At 35.4% G+C, this 22,848-nt stretch overlaps 2 protein-coding genes across 6 annotated transcripts in view; both read left to right on the plus strand.

Annotated features, from left to right (window-relative positions):
• Window positions 1-10,954, plus strand: part of LOC124176744 (regulator of G-protein signaling 7) — a 28,900-nt gene extending 17,946 nt beyond the window's left edge. The window contains exons 3-13 of one of the 4 annotated variants that reach the window (XR_006869451.1): window positions 2,730-2,826; window positions 3,487-3,537; window positions 5,834-5,989; window positions 6,454-6,677; window positions 6,754-6,983; window positions 8,571-8,684; window positions 8,800-8,925; window positions 9,040-9,226; window positions 9,489-9,581; window positions 9,625-9,731; window positions 9,845-10,954. Coding sequence is in view for 3 of the 4 variants with exons in the window: in XM_046558382.1 (XP_046414338.1) it covers window positions 2,730-2,826; window positions 3,487-3,537; window positions 5,834-5,989; window positions 6,454-6,677; window positions 6,754-6,983; window positions 8,571-8,684; window positions 8,800-8,925; window positions 9,040-9,226; window positions 9,489-9,581; window positions 9,657-9,722 (1,344 nt within the window). In the remaining variant the exon portion in view is untranslated. Of the gene's footprint in view, window positions 1-2,729; window positions 2,827-3,486; window positions 3,538-5,833; window positions 5,990-6,453; window positions 6,678-6,753; window positions 6,984-8,570; window positions 8,685-8,799; window positions 8,926-9,039; window positions 9,227-9,488; window positions 9,582-9,624 lie in introns of all 4 variants that reach the window. The other 3 variants (XM_046558382.1, XM_046558383.1, XM_046558381.1) reach the window with 3 other exon arrangements.
• Window positions 10,955-13,400: 2,446 nt separating this feature from the next.
• Window positions 13,401-22,401, plus strand: LOC124176742 (DNA replication licensing factor Mcm7). Of its 2 annotated transcripts, none has more exons than XM_046558378.1 (10): window positions 13,401-13,724; window positions 15,732-15,940; window positions 16,357-16,520; window positions 17,781-17,961; window positions 18,257-18,394; window positions 18,473-18,655; window positions 18,957-19,170; window positions 20,105-20,582; window positions 20,819-20,970; window positions 21,322-22,401. In XM_046558378.1, the coding sequence occupies exons 1-10, from the start codon at window positions 13,685-13,687 to the stop codon at window positions 21,732-21,734; spliced, it is 2,172 nt and encodes a 723-aa protein (XP_046414334.1). In that variant the 5' UTR covers window positions 13,401-13,684; the 3' UTR covers window positions 21,735-22,401. The 2 variants fall into 2 exon arrangements, with proteins under 2 accessions (XP_046414334.1, XP_046414335.1); XM_046558379.1 differs by lacking the exon at window positions 13,401-13,724 and adding an exon at window positions 14,191-14,211.
• Window positions 22,402-22,848: the final 447 nt, after the last annotated feature.

Here is a 22,848-nt window from a genome sequence, read left to right on the forward strand (position 1 = left end):
TCTCGACCAATGGTGATACGCATGTGTAGCTGATGTAATGTGGAAGTCACGAGTGGTCATAACTTAGTGACTTAGAAGTAGTAACAACTCGTGATGGAAGTATACTTCCATATCATGTCACAGTAAAGTCAGCTATGCGTGCTTATTATGATTGGTAGACATAATCATACCAACATAATCATAGCGTGTAGACCAGACATTTACCGATAATCGAATCGAGAAAAAACATGAATCATTTGATTTGTTTTTATAATAATAATCCACACATAATTTACCATTAGAGTACTAAATCAATAGAAAGACCTTGTTTCAGCAAAAAAAAAAAAAAATTCACCCTAATTTGACACAGTTTAATATATAATCCTACATATATCTTCAGGCTCGTGCACCTGCTTACCAGTTGTATTGCTCCTTTGCAGCTTTGTCTCCGTGGACCAAAAATAGAAGGCTACAAAATCCGAGAGAAGTAGTTTCGGTGCAATGGTAGTGGTTGTGGCAGTTGAACGGTAGTAATCTATTCTCGTTTCCTCGTAAAACCAAGGGCATAAAACTTGTGAAGAAAACCACTGGCACGCCGGGAAATCAATGAATGCCGATAGTGGTTTCGGAAGAGATTCTCTTCTTTTTCGATCCTTTGCGCGCTTACGTCATCTTGCAGGAACAGTCTTGGAAATTCTTTACGCTCGCCAAATTTTTACTACATTCTAGATCAGAAATCTTCTCCTCTGCGTTGTTATTCAGTTATTCTACGCATTTTTATTTTTCCATCTTATACAACCCTGCCAGAATGATTGATCACACAACGAATTTGGTTATTCTGAGTGTTCTTAGTGAGCCACTGAATATGAATTTCGGATCACTGGCCAATGGAACTTTTTCTTCATTCCGATCGAACAATGTACAATAACATCTCGACAATAGACCGTCATGACACAAGTATATTTACAACATTTTTTTGCACATAGTCGTTCCACAGGTATATAAAATGTTTGGGATCTACGGTCTGTTTCGAGAGTAAGGAAAAGAGGAAACACCGTTTAAAACACGTCCAACATTGTTGTTTGCACCATTGACAGTAAACGCGAATCCAACAACATTCGTACTATATAAAAGAAATGAATTCAAGTAAATTCGAATAACATAAGCTAAGATATAGACAATTCGAGAAAAAGGTTTCACAATCGATACCTTGAAAATGATGTTAGGTGTTTTTAGTCCTCAATTCCATTTGCCCAAATAACATTACTGGAGATTTTCTAAACGACCTTTTTTTGTTCCCTAACTTTTGATTGACTGTCTGTCCTATTCATTCAACGCTGTTCGATCAACTGCATCGCAGTATCGCACGAAATTTTCAACCCCGAAGGTGATCAGATGGCTGTCAGCGCCTGACTTGGCTTTTCTAATTCTACCCTAGGCATTGTTTGAAATGTAATAACGTGGTGATGGAGGATTCCACCTTCTTCTTACTACAATATTCGGTTTCTAGTGAGTCGGTACGACGATTTATTGTTACGTAATTCTAAACCCGGCGCTCGGCGAAAAATTCCGAATGATTTTGGCTAGAACAAATGAAGCATTCCCGAGTGGGTCTTGCTTGATTTCAGTTTATTCAATTCCGGCTTCGGTTGGGATGATAGGACCTGTGATATCCCGCCCGCCTTTATTGTTTCCTTATTTTTCACCCCTTTCCCACCATTGAGCTCCTTCAGAACGATACCACTTTCACCCTGTTTGCGGGGTTGTACGATCCTCAATTCATAATGGCTCGATTAGTACTTGATGTCCACCTGCCATTGCTCGGAGAAAAATTGCCGGATGAATCGCACATTGAACATTGCATATATTTAAGGATGCATGAGACGTACAGTTAGGATAAAAAAAAAAGAAATAGTTGAAACAAAAACGGGATTAAGCGAAGATTCAAGATGAAGAAATTTCACCGAAGCTGAATTGGTTACATTGAACAAGAAAGTTCCCGTGATACAGAAAAAAAAAGTTGGAACACTCAACGTGTACTGTAAACGCCTTGGTATGAAATAGAAAGATACCAAAATTTATTAATAACAAAATGGGATTCCAACAAAAGCTTAAATATCAATGCTCATTTCAAATCGTTTCAAATCCAGTATAGGATCAGACGTCATTCAATTTCACGCTACGATGGCTCATTTTATCTAGAATATATCTCCCACGAATTCCCTAAAACTCTTTTTTCATCATGTTGATATGGTTGTATATTTAATTACACAAATTGCTCTGATATTGAATGTAAATGAAAAATAGGGATTTTGGATTGACTACTGAAAACAATGAACGGTTTCAGTGACTTTGTAAGAAATAATATTTTCAATAAACTAAATGATGATAAAGCGAAATGGAACGAATCTACCAGGGTTTTAAGCATTGTGATATGTGAAGTAGAGTACAGACATTAAGCCTTCGTTTATAATAATGTTATTTTCAATTTTTTTTTATTTTTCATAAAATTTTCAAAGCGTACCAATATAATAATTTGGTAAATACTCAACATATGACAATCTCGTAATAAAATTATTGGAAATTATCGATTTTCGGTCAACCTCATTAAAACAGATCCCTTGGTATCTTATTCACCTTCTCATTTCTCAGCTACCACAATCACCTAGAAAAAAATTTGACATTATTGCAAAGACAGGTACCACTTTCAAACAACATATAACGAAATTGTCTATATTCGTTGATTTCAGATGGAATCAATTGTTGAGAAGATGCTGGACGAAGCAACAGGAGTGCCTGTCAAAACTGTCAAAACTTTCATGACGAAAATTCCATCTGTTTTTACTGGTGAGTAACAGTAGACCTGTTCAACTTGAGACCATATGAGTCGTCTGTCAAGAGCATATAAATACCGAGGCGAGAACTACAGCCAGGATCGAACATTTTCAAAATAAACTGACACATCTGCATTTTATCGCCATCCGATGAGTGGAAGAAATAACTGCTCAATCAATCTCCATGCTGTTTTGCTAGAAAATAAGGCTCGTGCCGTAAAAACAGAAGAAAAATAATCGATTTTATTACTTTCAAAGTCGTTGATTTTACCGTGTAGTCTAAGAAGAAAAGTTCATTCAATTCCAACCGACTGCTCGGACTTCGGAAAATCTGAACAACAGGCACATGCTCATAATTTCATGTTCAAAAGTATATTTTACCGGCACTCTGTGCTTCAGAGACGCGAGTATGACACAACAACACTTCGTTCCAAAGAAAATAATTTTTAATCGGACACAGCACCGATTGGCAGTTGGCCATGACAATTTTAGCCTGGACAATACATGATCATCGTGTCTTGGAGTTATCTCGCAAGCGATCGATTTTCCTGTATAAATGACTATCCGTGATATTTTTCTAATTCTTGTTGTATCAGTTGAACTATTTTCTGAATATTTTCTTTCAGTCCAACTTTGTTTGAAGGGTAAAAAAATTACCTACAAAATTTTTCAGGAACTGACCTCATTGCTTGGATGATGAAGAATATGGAGATCGAGGATCAAGGTAATTGACACATCAAATTTAATCACTATCTTCAGAAGACTCACGCAACTTTGAATCAGTGTTACGCGATTTGACCGGCTTAATCGGCCCAGACGATTAACCTGCTTGATTAGCCAATGGCTTAACCGATTAACCGTCTTGGCCGATTAAGCTGGTTAAATCGTACAGCACTACTTTGAAAGATTTGGTATGTCGTGGTGCGGGATTTTGGTATCCCCTGGTAAAGTGATGGCGTTCACTAATATAGTAAAAGAATCTACTAGAACAGTGTCGGTACCATTAATTTCAACGTATAATACGGCTGTGCGAGTAATTGATTAATCGTCGATTTCGATCAATCCATAAATCGACCGTTTCAATTGATCGTTTCTTCTACTAATCGATAACGCGGCCTTTGCAATTGACAATTTTTTCCTATAAGTAGGCCTACCAAAGCATTATTATTTCAATCAATAGATCGATCGCACAGTCGTAATTTGTAGTAACAATCAATTTAGCTCCTCACGAAATTAAGGTACACACGTCGTGTACAACATGGAAACCATCAATATCAATTAATGCTTCTCCAGTATGAAGATAACAAACAAATGTATGAAGAGAATGAAATATTCTTTAGACTGTCAAGACTGTCTCGTTTTTTATAACACGACTCCACACGGAAAAAAAAATTCAGCTCCTGGAACTAAATATTAGATAGTTACTTGTAAACAGTTCGTCGAACTAAACGTTCTGTTATTGGAAGAGCACTGCATGGTTCGTATAACTGACTGTTAGTCAGCTGTCATAGCTGTACGTTGTTCAGTTCTCTCAGCTAAACAGCTTCGTTCGAAGAGCTAGACCAGAATTTTTCGGCTCCGCTCGCAGCGCTTATTATTAAATAGTACAATTATATTGCTATTAGTATTATTTTTCATCATTATTATCATTATTCATTCAGTGTCATTTACATATTTGAATGGACTATTTAAACAATTATCTATCAACCGTATTCAAATCATACTCATGAAATTTGAAGGTTATGAAATATGTCAACGCACCAGAGCACAGCGCAACTTACAGCTCTTAGAGCAAAACCATTCAGCTGTGAGAGCTGAACAACTTGCAGCTATCAGAGCTGACTAATATATAGTTGCTGTAACTACAAGATAGACCGTAGAGTGCGTATAGTTACTGGAGCTGTAGAATACAGCTCGCCGAACAGAATTTTTTTTTCCGTGCAGTGATGTTTGAATCAATACTGTTGAAGTCGAGCTCCAGTACTCCAATAATTCACGAAATTGAAGTTGTGAGATTAACGTAACTAAATGTTGAAAGGAAATCATTGTTTTGCAATTGTACAATTAATTTATATAGGTCGAAGTTATAAAATAAGAGTCCTTTGCTTCAAGTACGCCGTGATTTATGATCTTATTGCAATTTTAGAGCAGCGAAATAGCGAGGTTTTTGAAAACTGTCTTTAATACATTAACGTTATTAACTTCAACCTCGTAATAATACAGTATGGATTAGCTCTCAGGGATCCCTACTTCATTTATTTGGAAATAGATTCTATATTAGGGTAGTCTTTAAAAAAGTCATTTTTGAATTTGGACCAGCTCGCCCTCCAAATCGGCTCCAGATAATTCAAAAACAATTCCGTCGGTTTTTCAGATTTTGATCTCAACTCTAGCCCGTGCCCCAAAGCGGGTGGATTCCATTTAACCCATTCAGGGGCACATCACATCTATCGAACAAATTTAGATGAAATTTCTGATTACGAATCTGAATTCAAAATTTGAAAATTCCAAATGGCGGATCCAATATGGTGGAGCAAAATCCGAAAAGTCATTTGATTTCGATAAAACTTTTTACTCGGGGGTTTTCGAGGCTGCTGATTACGAATCTGAACTCGAAATTAAAAAAATCAAAACGGTGGATCCAATATGGCAATATCAAGTACCTTTCGGGGTCTTGATCCATCATATTGGATCCGCTTCGAATTTTCCAATTTTTAGTTCAGATTGGTAATCAACGATCCAAAAACACCCCCTTCACTAAATTTCATGTAAATCCGTTTGTTAGATTTGATGTATATACCTCTGGAAGGATTGAATGGGGAAATCCATCCTCTTGGGGGCACAGGTTAGAGTTGAGATAAAAATCTAAAGAAAAATAAGAAATTATTTTTGAATCGTGTCGAGCTGATTTGGGGGTGAGCCAGTCAAAATTCAAAAATGAACTTTTCAAGGATCACTCTATTGTGTACGCATTCCAATAGTTATGTATCAATGATAAAAATCTGATGTCAAAATTTCAGAAGCACTTCACGTCGCACACTTAATGGCAGCGCATGGCTATTTCTTTCCGATCGACGACCACTGCCTTACTGTAAAAAATGACAACACCTTCTATAGGTTTCAAACTCCGTACTTTTGGCCGTCAAATTGTTGGGAGCCGGAAAACACTGATTACGGTAATCACCGATCATAGATCTTTTTTATTAGTAATCTTTAGTACATATTTGATCTTGTTCCAAGGGGTGTTTCAACAGAGCAAGAATTTACACCATGATTGCATATTTCGTGATTACTTACATTTTATAGAGTGATTACGAGAGATTACTTGACAAATAAATTCTACTTTTCTAAGATTTCGTGTGTTTTCTTAAGATTACAAAAAGACTCATGTAATCCTAAATGATTTCTCATTACTAAATAATGATTGCTTTGAAGATTACTAATACGGAATTTTATCTTAATATTGCAGCTTTCAGTGTGATTTCAGAGATTGCAAAGTGATTTCGGAGATTACGAAATCATTTCGAATGATATTGACACCTGAATCACTTCAATGAAACACCCCTTGTGCTGTTCTTTTTTGACGAAGCTTTGTACAGTCGAGCCCTTTTCTATGTAGTAAGTGTTTATATTGTTCCAGCCGTTTATCTGTGCAAACGAACAATGCAGAACAAAACAAGATTAGAGTTGGCTGACTACGAAGCGGAGAATTTGGCCAGGCTGCAAAAAATATTTTCCAGGAAGTGGGAATTCATATTTATGCAAGCAGAAGCCCAGAGTAAGGTTGACAAGAAACGGGACAAACTTGAACGCAAGGTTTTGGATAGTCAAGAGCGAGCATTTTGGGATGTTCACAGGCCTATGGTAAGATCTATAGGTGTTGCATGGTCAAAAAAATTCTTTAATCATTTGTGATAAATAATTATTCTTCGAATTTCAGCCTGGATGTGTAAATACAACAGAATCTGATATTAAAAAGGCATGCCGCAGCAACAAACCCGCAGCAAAGCCCAGCAAACACCTGCAGCTAGGTGTTGGAGGAGGAAGAATATCGCCGAGTCACACAGATTCTGATCTCAGCTCTCCAACCGATACGTTGCAGAATGAGATCACGATGTTGAAGCAGAGATTGGATCGTCGAAATATTAAAGTCTCAAAAGTCGCCGAAGCGTGAGTGATTTCAAAATATTTCTGACGCACTTGAGTCACTTTTACAATCGATTCCTACCAATTGCAAGATTGTAAAATCCTAATTCATCACAATTCTTTAATATAGTAAAGAAAACGGCCAGTATGAGATTAGAGATAAACGACACCCTGTAAATTTTACGAGGTTGCAGTTAGTAACGTTATAGTAACGAAACGTCGAGGGAAAAATCAGGATGTTCTTATTTTTACAATGACTTTGAAGGAACTAACATTTAAAAATGTGAGCATGTCTTATTTTATTACAGTTTACTGAATTTCAAACAATCCTAAAAACGCAAAATAACGGTTTTTCATAAGCATGAATCGTAACGATAACGTTACTAACTTCAATATGATCAAATTTGCGTTGGATTAAGAACCAACTATACCCATTTGTTTTGCAATGTATAAACTCTGAAGTATTAGAATTTGTGTAAAGGTGTAATTATATCTCAGCTGCTCCAGCTGTCATTTTGGTTGGCGTAAAATAACATTTGATATTCAACGAGCTACGAAAACCCGTTTAGAGCCGTATTTAAGGTTACACAAGTGTTTCTCATTGCGGAGATTCTGATTTTGCGCCTTAGTTAAAATTTGCCTGATGAATATCGTTAAAAATAATGTTTCCCTCTGTAATGCGAACCTAAAATTGTAGCATTTTATTTCACGTTAAACATTTGTTTACCTCCTGAAAGGATAAATTTTTCTATCAAATATTTGATAGATTCCTTTCAGTTTCCATGAATTCAACCCGCAAAGATTATTTGTACGTGTATATACGTATTGCATAAAGAAACTGGTATGATTGACTCTTAGACGCATGCTAGAGTCAGTCTGAACGGACCGAGTAAAATGTCACTTTGCCTATTACCAGAGCCTATGCAACGTTGATCTAAAACATTTGCACCTAGTGCAACGTTATATGCAATGCCGAACACAAACGTTCAAACAAATATTTGGTTTATGTAAAAATAATCTCAGAAAATATGTTCCTATAATTGAATTACCATTAATTGCAAGCATTAATTTTTATGAGGCTATTCTCACTTACAATAAAAAAGTTTTCGATTGTTCTTATTTGACATTACGTGTAAAGTCGTGGTGTATGCGAAATTTTTACGTCAGCGATGCGTGAACTTTTATAATACAATAGTCGGAACAAGTGACATTTTACTCGGTCGGTAAATACTAATATAGCATCTTCTTAAGCATCGCATCGCGCACAAAATCTCTGAAAATAACGTCGTTATGTGCGCAATTGCTGTTGAAACAATCAAAGCCCAGCGAAATATATTATCTGTTATAATCAGAACTGCTTTGTATTAGGAAATGCTAAGATGTTGGCTGGTAGCAGTCAGACATTTGTTGAACAGACAATTTTCCAATCAGCCTATTACATCTTACTACTCTACAATTGGCATTATATTTGTCATATATTTAAGAGAAATTTACTGATGTTAACTTCTTACTCTGGTAACGGAAACAGCTGGGCCAATTCTATGAATAATATCAAATGAGGATAATCGTTCCAGAACAGCGTACCCATAACACTACTGTATGATTTTGCAGACTGATCAATTATTTTGAGCAATACGCGGAGTATGATCCATTCTTCACCCAACCAGAGTTCACCAATCCCTGGGTTTCGGATAATCCGGAGATGTGGGAACAGGAAAAAATAGCGTAAGTTTACGTTGTTATAGAATAATTTCGGACATGTTTGTCTGTATTTGTTGGATTCCCTTTTTTTTCATACCGTAGTGTTCAGTCATTTTTTTCATTAACTTGTACATCACAGAAAAGAAATATCTGCTAGACGGGTGAAACGATGGGCTTTCAGTCTACAAGAATTACTTCAAGATCCAATTGGCAGAGAACAGTTCGTGCGTTTTTTGGATAAGGAATTTAGTGGAGAAAATTTGAAGTATGTATATTTGAAGAATAATACATCAATAGTCATTGTAGTCAACTGTCACCAAATGTTATATCTGAGGAAGCATGTTATTGGTGGCATATTTATTACCGATTTCTTTTATAGATTTTGGGAAGCTGCACAGGAATTGAAAACCTTACCTCAGCGTGACGTTCAAGCTAGAGTTCAAGAAATTTGGGATGAGTATTTAGGTATTGATGCCAGCTGTCCGATTAACGTTGATTCAAGATCGTATGAGTCCACTAAGAAGAACTTGGAACAGTCAGACAGATGGAGTTTCGACATCGCTGCTGTAACTATTTTCACACATACTATTACATTGTATTGTTTTCATGGCAGAATTCAGAGAAGATTATTGAAAATTAAGTCTAATCTGATTCAAACTTAACTACTACTATAAATTTATTACAATCCAAATCATGATTTTCTACCACGTTCAACTTATCAAGTCACTATCAATAATCTGTCTATCCTCAATTTAACATTCTTGTTCCAATAATATTTCCATCAGCTGACGAAAAATATTAACACTCACTGTAACATTTTGTACTCAGGCTCACGTCTATCACCTGATGAAAAGCGATAGTTATTCGAGATATCTACGCTCGGAAATGTACAAAGATTTTCTCAACGGTTCCAAGAAAAAAGTAAGATTTCATTGTTTATATTCATGACTCACTGCCCATGTAGTTCATTGGTGTTACTTTCACCTTCTGTTTCAGACATCAGTAAAAGGTATTCGTTCCATTGTTTCGTTCACCGCTCGCAAGGATGCTACAGGATCTTAACTGATACATGTAATAATTTTTTGTGTAGTGCGATGTTTAAATTTTAAGTCTCCATTGACATTCGAGCTTATAGACTGAAGAACACGACGATGCATAGTAATTTTTTTCGTTTTGCATTACAGACAGGCTTTGAATTTGTTATACTGCACCTGCTGAGTTGAAAAATTTGCAGGAGGGTGCTGCTGCAGTGGAATTTCAATGATATTCTTGATAATGCAATTCTGATATTTTCCTTATAGGGTGTGGGGAAAGGGGGGGGGGAGGGGGGAGGGGGATTATTATTGCCGAATGATGTGATATAATTATAAAACGGTGTTATTGTTATATGAATAAATGAAGTTGATGCCAGGAAGATTGAAATAGAAAGGAATAAGAAAATTACGAACCTGACAGAATATTCACTGATATAGTAATTTCGCCAATATGTACACTCAGTCGCGTATCCAGTATACACATAGATTTGTACACACACTGGAGATCTACACAACATTGAGGAAACCTAGCCCACTGCCGACAATTGCAAATATATATTTTTTGAGGTGTATGAATTCTATGGAAAAATATTTTATTGTGAGTTCAGAAACTGTATTTTAATTAATTATTCATTATCGTTAAGAGGAGTTGGAAACTCGACCAGGACATTTGATAGATCGATTGATGTTCTTACTGTTCACAGAAGAACACAGCTACGTGAATATCGAATTGCAAAAGTCAAATTGTATAAATATATAGAAATGTACAACCCATGAGAAAATCAAATTATGCTCACCAGAGAGAGAAGCTGTTTTTCAAATTTAGAGTGCAAACATTAAGAAACAATCTTTCTAATTTCTAAGCATTTATATATAAATGTGGATGTACGTAATTTGACATACAAGAAAAAAAGAAATTTTGATGACTCAACTTAAATACTGCAGCAAAACAAGAAAGACTTTAAGAAACATATAATATTAAACAATGAACTACAAATTTTTTCGCGATATTATTTAACAATAAGTCACAAAGCGCTACGCTGGACAGTGGCTGCGAACAGTCGACTGGAAAAAATATACTGATCACTTTTAATCCTCGGTAATATAGCCGGGTACTTAAAGTTGTTGTGATTATAGTTGCTGACTAGACAAATTGAATGTATGTATGATAGGCTGTAGAGTGTATAAACATTTACGTGTATAATCAAAGAATGCTCATGTGGCCGATACACATTAGAACATTTGTTATATTAAATATAATAAATGAATATAATACTATACAGCTATACACTTATTGTGCAGGAAACCTGCTTGCTTATACGGGCATATTACCAATTTCAAGGTGATACTGTACGTGTATAATTGCTTATCAACAATATTTATAGAAAAACGGCATCCGTATAGAAATATAATGCAATACGCAGGTATCCTGTGCATAACAATTATTATTGTTGATCTAGCTTGTCCATACCTGAGCTTGTTGATAGATATTTATATATACATATACCTAACAGTTGATTACGGTTTCATCCAATGTGGTAATCAACGGTGTATAAGCATCCGTGTGTATATAGTGTTAGTGAATATGGTTGTACAATTCCGTCTTAGAAACGACTAAAAACATTTGTTAGATTATCGTATATACATACGTATACCTGCACACATTAAAAAAGCACATTCCATGGTTATTTTCACATTTTTTGAGTGAAAAACAGCATACTTGTTTCATTATAATATCACGTTTTTGGTTTCAAACATGCCCTAGTATATTGAGCTGAATCAGCTGGATGTCATTTTTCTTACACGTAAACAAATTATGTATATACGATCGTGTCATTTTATTATTAGTCAGCTCAACAACACTTGCACGGAACGTAATGTAATGAACATGATCAATGTATTTTTTTGAACTTAGGGATAGTGTTGTGGAGAACTATTTGAATTTCAACTATGCGGCTATTGCTAAGCATTGCTAGATCAACATATGTGATGATTGTAATAGAATTCGTGAAAAAGTGATTATCCTGAACGGAATATTCTGAAAATATTAATCCTGAACGGAAAATCACCTTTTTTCCTCATGTAAGCGTAGTGTGAAAAGACATATAGGACTAGACGCGAAAGTTTATAAAAAGTATTTGCTGCCTGATTGGTTGCACGTTCTCGAGAGATCAGAGAATATATATATATATTTATGAAGTAAATCGCATCCTGTGGTCAGAAGGCCCAAAGTCGACTGAATTATTTATTCAGTGTTCATCAAATCACGCACGTCAGCATATAACTAGTCTATATAATTAATAGCTTGAAGAACACGGTAAACTATATTTACAATTGTATATCAATCTTATTTGTGTCAAAGAAAAAGAAAAAAGAAAATACTGATCAAAGTTAAGGGGATATATCCATTATTGGGCATTTGAAAATTCATTCAATTTGCTATTATTCTAGAAGAACAAAGATTGCCTGCATTCGAGGACGTATCTTTGTAGTCAATTTTTGAGTGTTCACTCGTTATTTAATTATTTTCTTCATTTTGATCACAATTACAAACTATAAAGTCAAATTTACTCTCACGCGACTACTGACTATCTACCTTTAAAAATCTTGTATGCATTTCGTATGATTTAATGGCGCTTTTAAATTGTCTACACTAAAATGGATGGATCCCCTTAAGGTAATAAAATACGTAAAGTAGTAATTTTATGATACGTCCTGCACCCGGGATATCGGAATTGAATGTGCGATGCAATATAATACGGGTCGATAATGATTTTATAAATATGATGTCTAAAATGTGTATTTTGAACTTAAGAACTATTGTCTAGTGTAATTAGGAATATAACTTATTTCCATTTTTTCTGAATTATTCCTCGTGAATCTTAAGAGGCAGAATTAGGATATTAATCAATTAGGACAGTTTACGGATAATAATTATTACTCCAATGATCCTGTTATGCACAAAAATCCGTGACTACTGAATAAGTTAAGATCTAAAACAGTCTCAAAACCTACACAGAAGTATCAATACCTTTAGATATTACCATCCCGTTGCACCCATACTAGGATCATTTATTATATAGAGAAATTTTATCGGAAAGTAATTGTTTTCTTTTTGTTGCATTAAGAATTGAACAACTAATGTATTCACAACTGAGCACTTCAAAAATGGGGGCTAACATTGAACAGTCTGTAGCTACTATTCGCGGGCATGTATCCCGATTAATAAAGCGGTTACAATAAACAATGGTTTGTTTTATCCAGCGATATACATATATACACAAACACAATTATAATTTCATTATATTTATTATAACTAACATCATAAATCGACAAATAGTTTTTTAAATAAAACTTTACTTTTGCTCAAATCTCGTGTATAATTTTTGTATCAACTAGAGGTCCACAAAAAGCGTTGTAATCACTTACCCTGTGCCTAGTTTATTTTTTTGTACCAAAATTTATCACGTGAATGCATTTCTTGCTTCCGTGTTCCAGAAACGGCATTTACTACAATGAGATGAGATGTCAATTGTAAAAGATACAATAACACGTGAAATGATTGAAGAAACTATAGAGCTGGTACAGCACGCAAGTAATATGACTGTTATTGTTAAAAAAGTAAATTGAGGACGTTTATGATTTGCAATATGCCAACAAAGTTGAACGTTCAGTAGAATGGCTAATACTTTCTTCTAACACGGTTATTCGATCTTAAGTATGTTACACACATACCGTTCACATGCCTTTAGTCAGCATAAAGTTACCTCTAATCAAAACCCGCGCCCAAACTCTGCCAGCGACAGTGGGGCCTCTAGCGCACTTTCACATGCACCTACTTTTTGCGATTGCGCGGCAAAAATGGCGGGAAAACTTCGCCGGCGTCAGTTGTTCCCAACGTGCTGCTGTGTTTAGTCGAAGTCCGGTTGTTTCATCACTTTAATTTTGGCGGTTGATTATTGTCGGTGGTAAACCAAGTCAAGAGTAAAAATGCCTACGAAAGTAAATAGAGACTACACAAAAGACAAAGGTGAGCTGCTTAAACCAATTAGTAATTTAACCCTGTAGTTTATTGATCAATTGATAATTCGATAACCTCAAACGTAGTGTTGTTATTTTCCAAGCTGCATTTGAAGCACTCGCAGTTCTGACTATTGGTTAAAATCGATTAGCGAAGAGAGTCAGTCAACGGCATTGTGTTGAGCCGTGCAACAAGGAAACTGAGATAAAAGTTCAAATTTAAAAAACAGTCAAAATTCCCTAAGAAGGCTTACAGGGTTGTCGTATGGGAACAATCTCTCCTCGTTGTTATTCTTGACAGTTGAATCTGTTCAGGGATCTGATGTCTTCGTAAAGTCAATTGCATATTGATTTTAATTACTCAGTTAGCTTGTTTGTTGTTGCTTGTTGCACAGTAGAATGACCGCCGGATCTCTCCTTTCCCAGCTGACTTGTTTAATACATATATCAAGTCTCTGACGGTGACACACACTGGTAGCATAATTGATACTATAATGGTTGGTTTATAGTTGGATTGTTCACCGAGTTTTGCAAGTTGGTTCATTTTGGAAGTTCCAACAAATTGTATAATATTCACTAATAGTTTATCACTAACAGGGTAATGATACTGAAGCAATTTCTCAGTCGTTCTGGTTCTTGTATTTTATTGTGTTGACTAAAAAATCTCAAGAAGAAATTTTATGTGGAATGAATCCAAGCAATTAAACTAGGAAGTCCCCACAAAGTCTTCTTTCAGAATCTTAGATGTTTCAACGATTGTCGATGAAGTTTGTAGGAATTCCAGTTCGTCCCTTTTAAGAACACCTACAAAGAGAGAAGATTTGCTGATTTTGATGAATTTTTATCCAACAAATTCATAATAAAATGTATTAATTTTTTTGCAACTCACATAGGGCTAAAATACAATTTTTAACAGATATAAGAAAATTCCAATAAAAAATTACTAATTTGTCTTTCCAGATAAATGCTGTTACACTAGATTAACTAGTGTCATAGATTCCTAGAGTTAATTGTTGTTACCGAAGATCGATTTTGTTGACTTGGAATTTTTTGTCTTTAGTCTGTGAATGATTGAAGACAAAGCTTTGAGCGAAAATCAAACTATTTCTCTGAGAGATTAACTACTGAGTGGCCACTGGTCAGGGAAAACTGGAATGTCAGAGAATTTTTTAATTAGTTGGAGAATTTTGTGTGGCATGGAAAGAAAAAGAATAAAGCTTCCCTCACGAAGAACCTAAATTCTAAGAACTAATTTTTCTCATGTGCTCGGTTCCATGACCATTAAATAAATCAGAAACATATTTTTGAATACTGATTGATTGGGAGCTTTATTTATTAGATACTCGAATTGACCCTAATAGTTTAGATTTTAGTCAGGGAAAAATTATAATTTGGTCAGGCAAAGTTTGAGAAAAGTCACAGAATTTTTTTGACTATCTTTGGTAGCTGCCATAAACTATGAATAAAATCACAAACAAATAAAAAAACTTGGAAAAATTACATTCACAAAAGAAATTGCAAATAACTTAACCACTGTATAGGTACCTCGTGTGTATCTTGTAGTTTTCAATACCAATAGATCACGATGATTTAAAAAACCTCTGGCGGTGGGGTATCGAAAACCAAACTCATCGGAACCTCTGCTGTGTGATCTCGGTGTAACTTGTGCACAATAACTGCAACCGTGCTTATAGGAAAAAATTCTGACTTTAAAAAAATGTATGGCTTAGAAATAAGCTTGCGTCGTCATCGACATAACTCGAATGGTTTTAATCAAAGTTGTTAGATTCAGCCACTCATATTAACTCCCAACCTTAACTGTATAACGGAATTAGAATTGATATTTGTTAAGGTGATGCACAAGGGTCTGAATATTTTGAAATGCTTACTTCAGGTAGTATAAACTGAAATTGTGTCATGGACTGAATGCGGCAATAATCTATTATCTCTATTTTGACATTAAGTAATTTTCACCAATACTGAGTGACTCACACCAAGTACCTGATCTTTGTTACAGAACAGCTCAAGCAGTTCTTTGCCGAGTATGCGAAAATGGATGATAAATCAGGCGATAAGACGTTTAAATATCGCACTCAACTCACCAATATTGCTCATAGAGAGCAAGTTGCATTTATCATTGAACTTGACGACGTCGCTGAATTTGATGACGAATTGGCTGAAGCTATACAATATAATACTCGTCGTTATACTGCATTAGTATCAGAGGTACAATGAGAGATGAGTAATCATTGAAAGCATTTCTCTTATTTTTGACAGAAAACTGTTAGTAATTTTCAAAGCTTGTAGCTGCTATATGTCAAGTCAAAGTGAAGGCTACTTATAAAATTGAACAGAGCCTTCAGAAAACCAATACCCAATTTCACCTTGGAAGTCCGCACTTTGTTTATATAGAAACAATTTGTGTCATTCTGTGTCAGATGGGATGAAAATTCGTAATATTAATATCCAACAATAGATTTTTCAGAAAAATCTTTATTAAACAGTATAAAATTGTTCGAAATTTAGTAAAACGATATGATGCAAAACATAATCACATTTTTCAAATACAAACCCTTCAGTTTAATTCCTAAGTTACAAAATGATGTTTTTCAATGTTACAAATTTCAATCTCATTACTTTAGATAGTCCAGGAAATGTTACCCGACTTTAAAGAAAGAGTCGTACCACCTAAAGATTCATTGGATGTTTATATTGAGCATCGTTTGTTGATGGAGCAACGCAACAGACATCCTGGAGATCAGAGGGACCCAAGAAACAATTATCCGCCAGAGCTCATGCGACGATTGTGAGTAATGCATTGATCTAACAACTGTAATATCTATAATTTTTCACTAATTAAGTAGGGAAACGGTCATTATATTCGTTGGTGTCTCAAGAATCATAGTTCGTGAAATAATTCTGTTTGTTTTCTGTGTATTCACAGTTGTATCCTATTTCGATAGGTTTATTTAATACGTAAATTTCTTTAGTATTTTCTTAGTAGCCTGCTTCTTAGTTGAAATTTATTTTGTTCTTGAGTAGAAGTACGTACTACGCACTACCAATCGAGTATCACTTATTTGCTCCAAATACAATGACTTCAATTCAACAATTTTGATTTAGTTAGTTTGTCAAAATAATTTAGTCAAGCGAATTCCTTGATTCGACAAAATTCTTTCTTGTCGCGATCGAATGAAGTATTGATTCGAGTGAACCTTTTAATGTTTTACCGAAATTGAGTCAACTAAATATCATTTCATTTGAAGTTCACGTATTGTTCCTCCAAGTCGCATGTTTGTTGACAAAAGCAATTAAGTACTTCAAATAAAATAAGTACATGAATCTAGCCAACAAAAAATTTACATCGATTAATGCTATACTTTGTTGATTTAACCGGAGCGTGTTTGGCGTAACTAGTTGGATCAGTTGCAATAATTTTTTTACTAGGTAAAACAAACACCACATACTTTAAAATAAGTAGAGAATATATTCATCGTAAACATCAGTATACTAGTACGATAAACGGCCACTAGGTGGTGAACTTTCTCAGTACGGAAGTAGCTTCAGAGATAGTTATAAAACCGGGCAGTTGGCTAGAAAGTTTGATACGGATGATGGAAGAGAAATTTATCATCAAAGGTATTAAAACCTTTGAGAGCGTAATGTCAAGTTTAGTGTTGATATTCTATGTCGGTTTTGGCAAATACCTTTTTTGACATTCGTACCCTAGAGACAATATTGTGTACCCAATCATTCTCATACATGAAGATATAAGTAATCCAAAGCTACTCGAAATTACGTGTAACATCAATCACAAAGAATGTTTGATGCTGCTGGTAATGATACAGGTTATCAGGATTAACATCATATTCGATACAAAACACACTTATTTTAAGACAAACGCTGAAAACCCTGTAGGATCAACCCAGAGAAGTTGAATTGAGTCTACGTAATGCCTCCCTGAAAATCAAGTAACTTTCACTTTTCCATAAATTTCCTGTACATTTATTACGTTTCCATGGATTAAAATAGAACATCCTATCTGTACATATCCATCTCTTTTCAGCGAAGTTTACTTCAGAGATTTCGGAGCATCTAAAGCTTTACCGGTTAGAGATATAAAAGCTGAGCACATTGGCAAATTAGTCACAGTAAGGGGTATCGTTACCCGATCCACAGAGGTTAAACCGATGATGGTCGTTGCCACTTATACTTGTGATCAATGCGGGGCAGAAACATACCAACCGGTAGGGAAAAATCATGCCGGTTCATTTTGCACAAAAGTCCCATAGGGAGCTATTCGATTTTATTTATCGGCATCTGTCGCGATTAGCAACTAATCCGAACATAGGGTTCGTTGTGAATTTTGCGCACATTTAGTAAGTACTGCGAACAGCCACGACTCGCTTTTTCTGCTGTAGCTCCCAATGGGGACGTTGCTCGAAATGTTCTGGTACATATAATATCGAATAGATAACTGGACTTACAATTAATGACTTTCTAAAAAGTACAGTTATTATTACTTCGCTACTCAATGTGCAGGTACTTTCACTAAGCTTCATGCCCTTGCAATTCTGTGGAAGCGACGATTGCCGGGTCAATAAATCTGGAGGAAGGTTATCTTTACAGACAAGAGGTTCCAAGTTCATTAAGTTTCAGGAGATCAAGATTCAAGAACATGTAAGCTCAAGTAGTCAACAGTGTAGTCAGATAATCTCTGAATAAAAGATAGAATCTTACTTGCATATTATATTGCAGAGTGATCAAGTACCCGTTGGTCATATTCCAAGATCGTTGACGATCTTCTGCCGCGGTGAAATGACAAGGCAATGTCAGCCTGGAGATCATGTCACTATTACTGGAATATTTTTACCTTTACTGAGATCAGGATTCAGGCAAATGATGTCTGGACTACTGAGCGAAACTTTCTTAGAGGCACACGTAAGAATATTCTTTCATTTTGTACGAAACTCTGTAATTATTCGTGACAATTACTCTATACCTTATTCTTATACTGGAACAAAAAAATTGTACTCGATGTATAGGTAGAATTACCCTTATCGGTTGAGTTCGGAAAATGTTTCGATCTCTATAGCCAAGTTTGATAAACAAAAATCAACTTATATTCATAAGAATACTATAATTGGTTACGAATAAAAAACAACCTTATTCCTCACAGACGACATTTCATGTCAAAGAATTTGGAGATAGTTAAATTTCACTAGCCACTGTTCAATTTCAGAAAGTTATTGGCATCAATCAAATAGATGCCGAGAATGACGCCTCTAACGAATTAACACCCGAAGAATTAGAACTGTTAACTGACGATGGATTTTATGATAAACTGGCGTGTTCTTTGGCGCCAGAAATTTACGGGCATGAGGACATCAAGAAAGCTTTGTTGTTACTTCTTGTTGGTGGTGTTGATAATAAATCCAATGATATGAAAATCAGAGGTATGAAATTTTTTTTTATCAATTCTCATCGCCACAGTAACCTTAACCAATCAGTTCAATAAAATTATCCTCTGTATAAAAAACCCGAAATTTACCGAAACGCGTATTTCCAAGTAAAAACGAGTCAGTTGATTAAATAAAATTCGAAAAGAAACAAGGCTCTACTTGTATTCAATGTAACGTTTACTAAATGGTAATGGTTGTTGAAAGAGAATTTATTATCGTGAATAAGAAGTTTCTTCTCTTCAAGCACTGTGTATAAGGAGGACTATAATGTGTAGATGTTGTGTTTACCCTTTTGAATCCTTGCTTTCGATGAGAAGCCACGTAAGACAAGCAATGCCGTCTAATGAATGATATGCAGATGTGCAAATCATTTTTCTACGAGAAGAATATTGTTGAAAGAAACACAGGAAAACAAATTCGAACTCACTGGTGATGAGAGAAATTAACGACAACAGAGTCAGGGCGGCTAGGTGGTCTAGTGGAGTAAGACTCCGGTCAAGCATCTCTAGACGCCAGGTTCGATTCCTGGCTCCGTCGTTAATTTTTCGAAATCACCAATTTTTCGAATTTACATTCTTTCAGAATTTATTATCAATGGATATTACCATAATCCAAAACTATAGGCTCCGTGCTAGAGAAAAACTGCAATTTTATGAACCCAATTATAGTTTACAGGTTCACAGTTGGCTATCGAAGTGGCTAGCTATTCTGTCGCTTTATTTCGACTCACCGAGTTTAGCACACTTATATGTATACACTTATTTGATCTTGTGAATGAGTTAGAGAATGTCGAAGATTCAAATTTTTTCCACAAAGCTGTGAATGATTTTGCCACTTCGATTCGCACTTTTAACAATCATGGTCCCATATAGATGGCTTTTCCTTACCGATAGCTGGGCAGCGATCATAATCGATGTAACATACACAGGTAACATCAATATTTGTTTAATGGGAGATCCTGGAGTAGCAAAGTCACAGCTGTTGTCATATATAAATCGGTTGGCATCACGATCTCAGTACACAACAGGACGGGGATCATCAGGTGTTGGTCTAACCGCAGCTATTCTGAAAGATCCATTGACGGGTGAAATGACGCTTGAAGGTGGAGCCTTAGTTCTGGCTGATCAAGGCGTATGCTGTATCGATGAATTCGATAAAATGGCAGATGCAGATCGAACTGCTATTCACGAAGTTATGGAACAGCAGACAATTTCAATAGCTAAGGCAGGGATAATGACATCCCTGAATGCGCGGGTGTCGATATTAGCTGCTGCCAATCCCGCCTATGGCAGATACAATCCAAAAAGGACTATCGAGCAAAATATTCAATTGCCCGCTGCCTTGTTGTCTCGATTTGATTTACTTTGGTTGATTCAAGATCGAGCAGACCGAGATAACGATCTACGGTAGGTAAATTGTCTCCGGTATTTTGGTTAAATAACCTAAGTGTTGCACACTTTGTAATTATAAAAGCAATCAAACATATTTTATCTTAAGCGCTGTGCCATTTACTCACGAACTGTAGCATATTGTTACTGTTTTCACTGGCAGCAGTCAGTTTTAATTTCAATATAAGGTACTGTTATTCCACTCTAGAGGTGTTGAAATTTCAAATATATTATTTTTTTGCAATCATTTATAGACTGGCAAAACACATTACCTACGTACATCAACATTCTGTGCAACCACCGACTAAATCAGCAGCCTTCGATATGAAAACAATGAGAAAGTACATCGCTCTTTGTAAAAAAACGCAACCAGTTATAACTGAGGATCTCACAGATTTTATAGTCAGTGAGTATAATTCTTATTTTATAACATCGAAGTTAGTATCCACCTCAGTGGTTTTGCGTTTAAAGTATATAATATATTTATATTTTATAAAATAGCCATTGTCAATACCTTCCAAATATTCTGCGAGGTTTGTTCCTGTTAGCAAAATACTAAAGCTTGGAGAAGACAGTCTTTAAGGAAACTAAACGTTTCAAAAAATATTCGAATCGTTACGTTATGCATTCACTTTTTACTCAAGTTGGTCGTTAAGTCTTGAATTTGATTATCAGGAAATGATGAGCTTTTCAAATTTTTTTTTACTACTATAAATTAGTCCCAAAAGACGAAATGGAATGGAATCATGTTTTACAGATTCATATGTGGAGATGCGTAAAGAGGCCCGGAATAGTCGTGATATGACATTTACGTCTGCCCGGAACTTGTTGGGTGTATTGCGTATATCGACTGCTTTGGCTCGCCTTCGACTGTCTGACACTGTCGAAAAAGACGATATTTCGGAAGCAATTCGTTTGATTGAAATGTCGAAAGACTCCATAAACCACCTTGAGGTGCGCACAATCAGACCCCAGAATCCAGTTGACAGGATATATGCCCTGATCAGGGATTTAGCGGGAACTGACAAGACTGTAAAAGTTTCGGACATTTTTGACCGGTGCACAAACAAAGGATTCAAACCTGATCAAGTGAATGAGTGCATCGAGGAATATGAAGAACTCAACGTTTGGCAAGTGAACCAAGCCAGGACACAGATCACTTTTTTGTAAAAATAATATTTCTGCCCATGTTTTTTATTTCAAAACCAACATTAAGTTTGTACATTAGTTTAGTGTTTTTCATTATTTCAAACTTGACCCAGTATATAATGCTTGATTATGGCTCAAATTATGTTATTTTCTTTGACATTCTTGTTAGCTAGCTCGTAAAAAAAATTGTATTATTTGTTTACATAATTTCACTGAAAACTTAAATCAACTAACATGAATAAAGTAAATCTGATTCCATATCCTATTTTACCTACTAAAGTCGTATCTTCGTGTATCACTTGAAAATTCACAGTGAAATGTTACAATTGTATATTCGTATAACACTCTTAATTAATTAACAGGTAAATTAGATATGATATAAGTCAAATTTATAACCACAACACTGGTGCAATTCAACGCAATCTGTGATTTTCGCAATCACATAATTATTTGAATATTCCACCATGAATTTTTTTAAATTTATTTTATTTTTAAGGTGGGGGCGTCGTCCCCGTAACCCTGAACCCGCTCCCTTGCCCTAACTTCCGCCGACCTACATCCATGCGCTTCTTGTACACGTTTCGTTAAATTTCCTCTTTCCTTTTGAAGTCAGTAATGTGGTCAGAGTTGAGTCGGAAATGAAGTCCCATGTGTAACACAGGAATAAAAGTCGATTATTCCCTTGTTACATAATGTATTATTTCAACCCTAATTGCTTAACCCTTTGAGTTACACATTATTGTTCCAAGTCCACTTATATAAAAATATAGTTCCTCTAGTATTTTTGGGACTGCTGATTACGAATCTGAAATCGTATAGAGGATCGAATACGAAGGACAAAAGTTTTAAAAATGTATAGAACTCGAATATTTCAGCACAGGGATCTCTTGGGTCGCTTACGACGAATTTGCAGTCTAATTGCAATTTAAAATAATTGACATGAATTTTTGAAATTTATTAATTATAAACAAAAACTTTCGCCATATTGGATGCATCATCTTGAATTTCAACAATTCGACTTTAAATTTTTTTCAGCCAATTTGTTCATAGCCATGATAATATGCAATATATATCAATAATTACTCTCGGGTTTTTGTAAACGTTGGTATGCGGTCAGAAATAGCAAAAACCCTTC

This window comes from Neodiprion fabricii, chromosome 2, assembly GCF_021155785.1.
Source record: "Neodiprion fabricii isolate iyNeoFabr1 chromosome 2, iyNeoFabr1.1, whole genome shotgun sequence".
Classification (NCBI taxonomy): domain Eukaryota; kingdom Metazoa; phylum Arthropoda; class Insecta; order Hymenoptera; family Diprionidae; genus Neodiprion; species Neodiprion fabricii.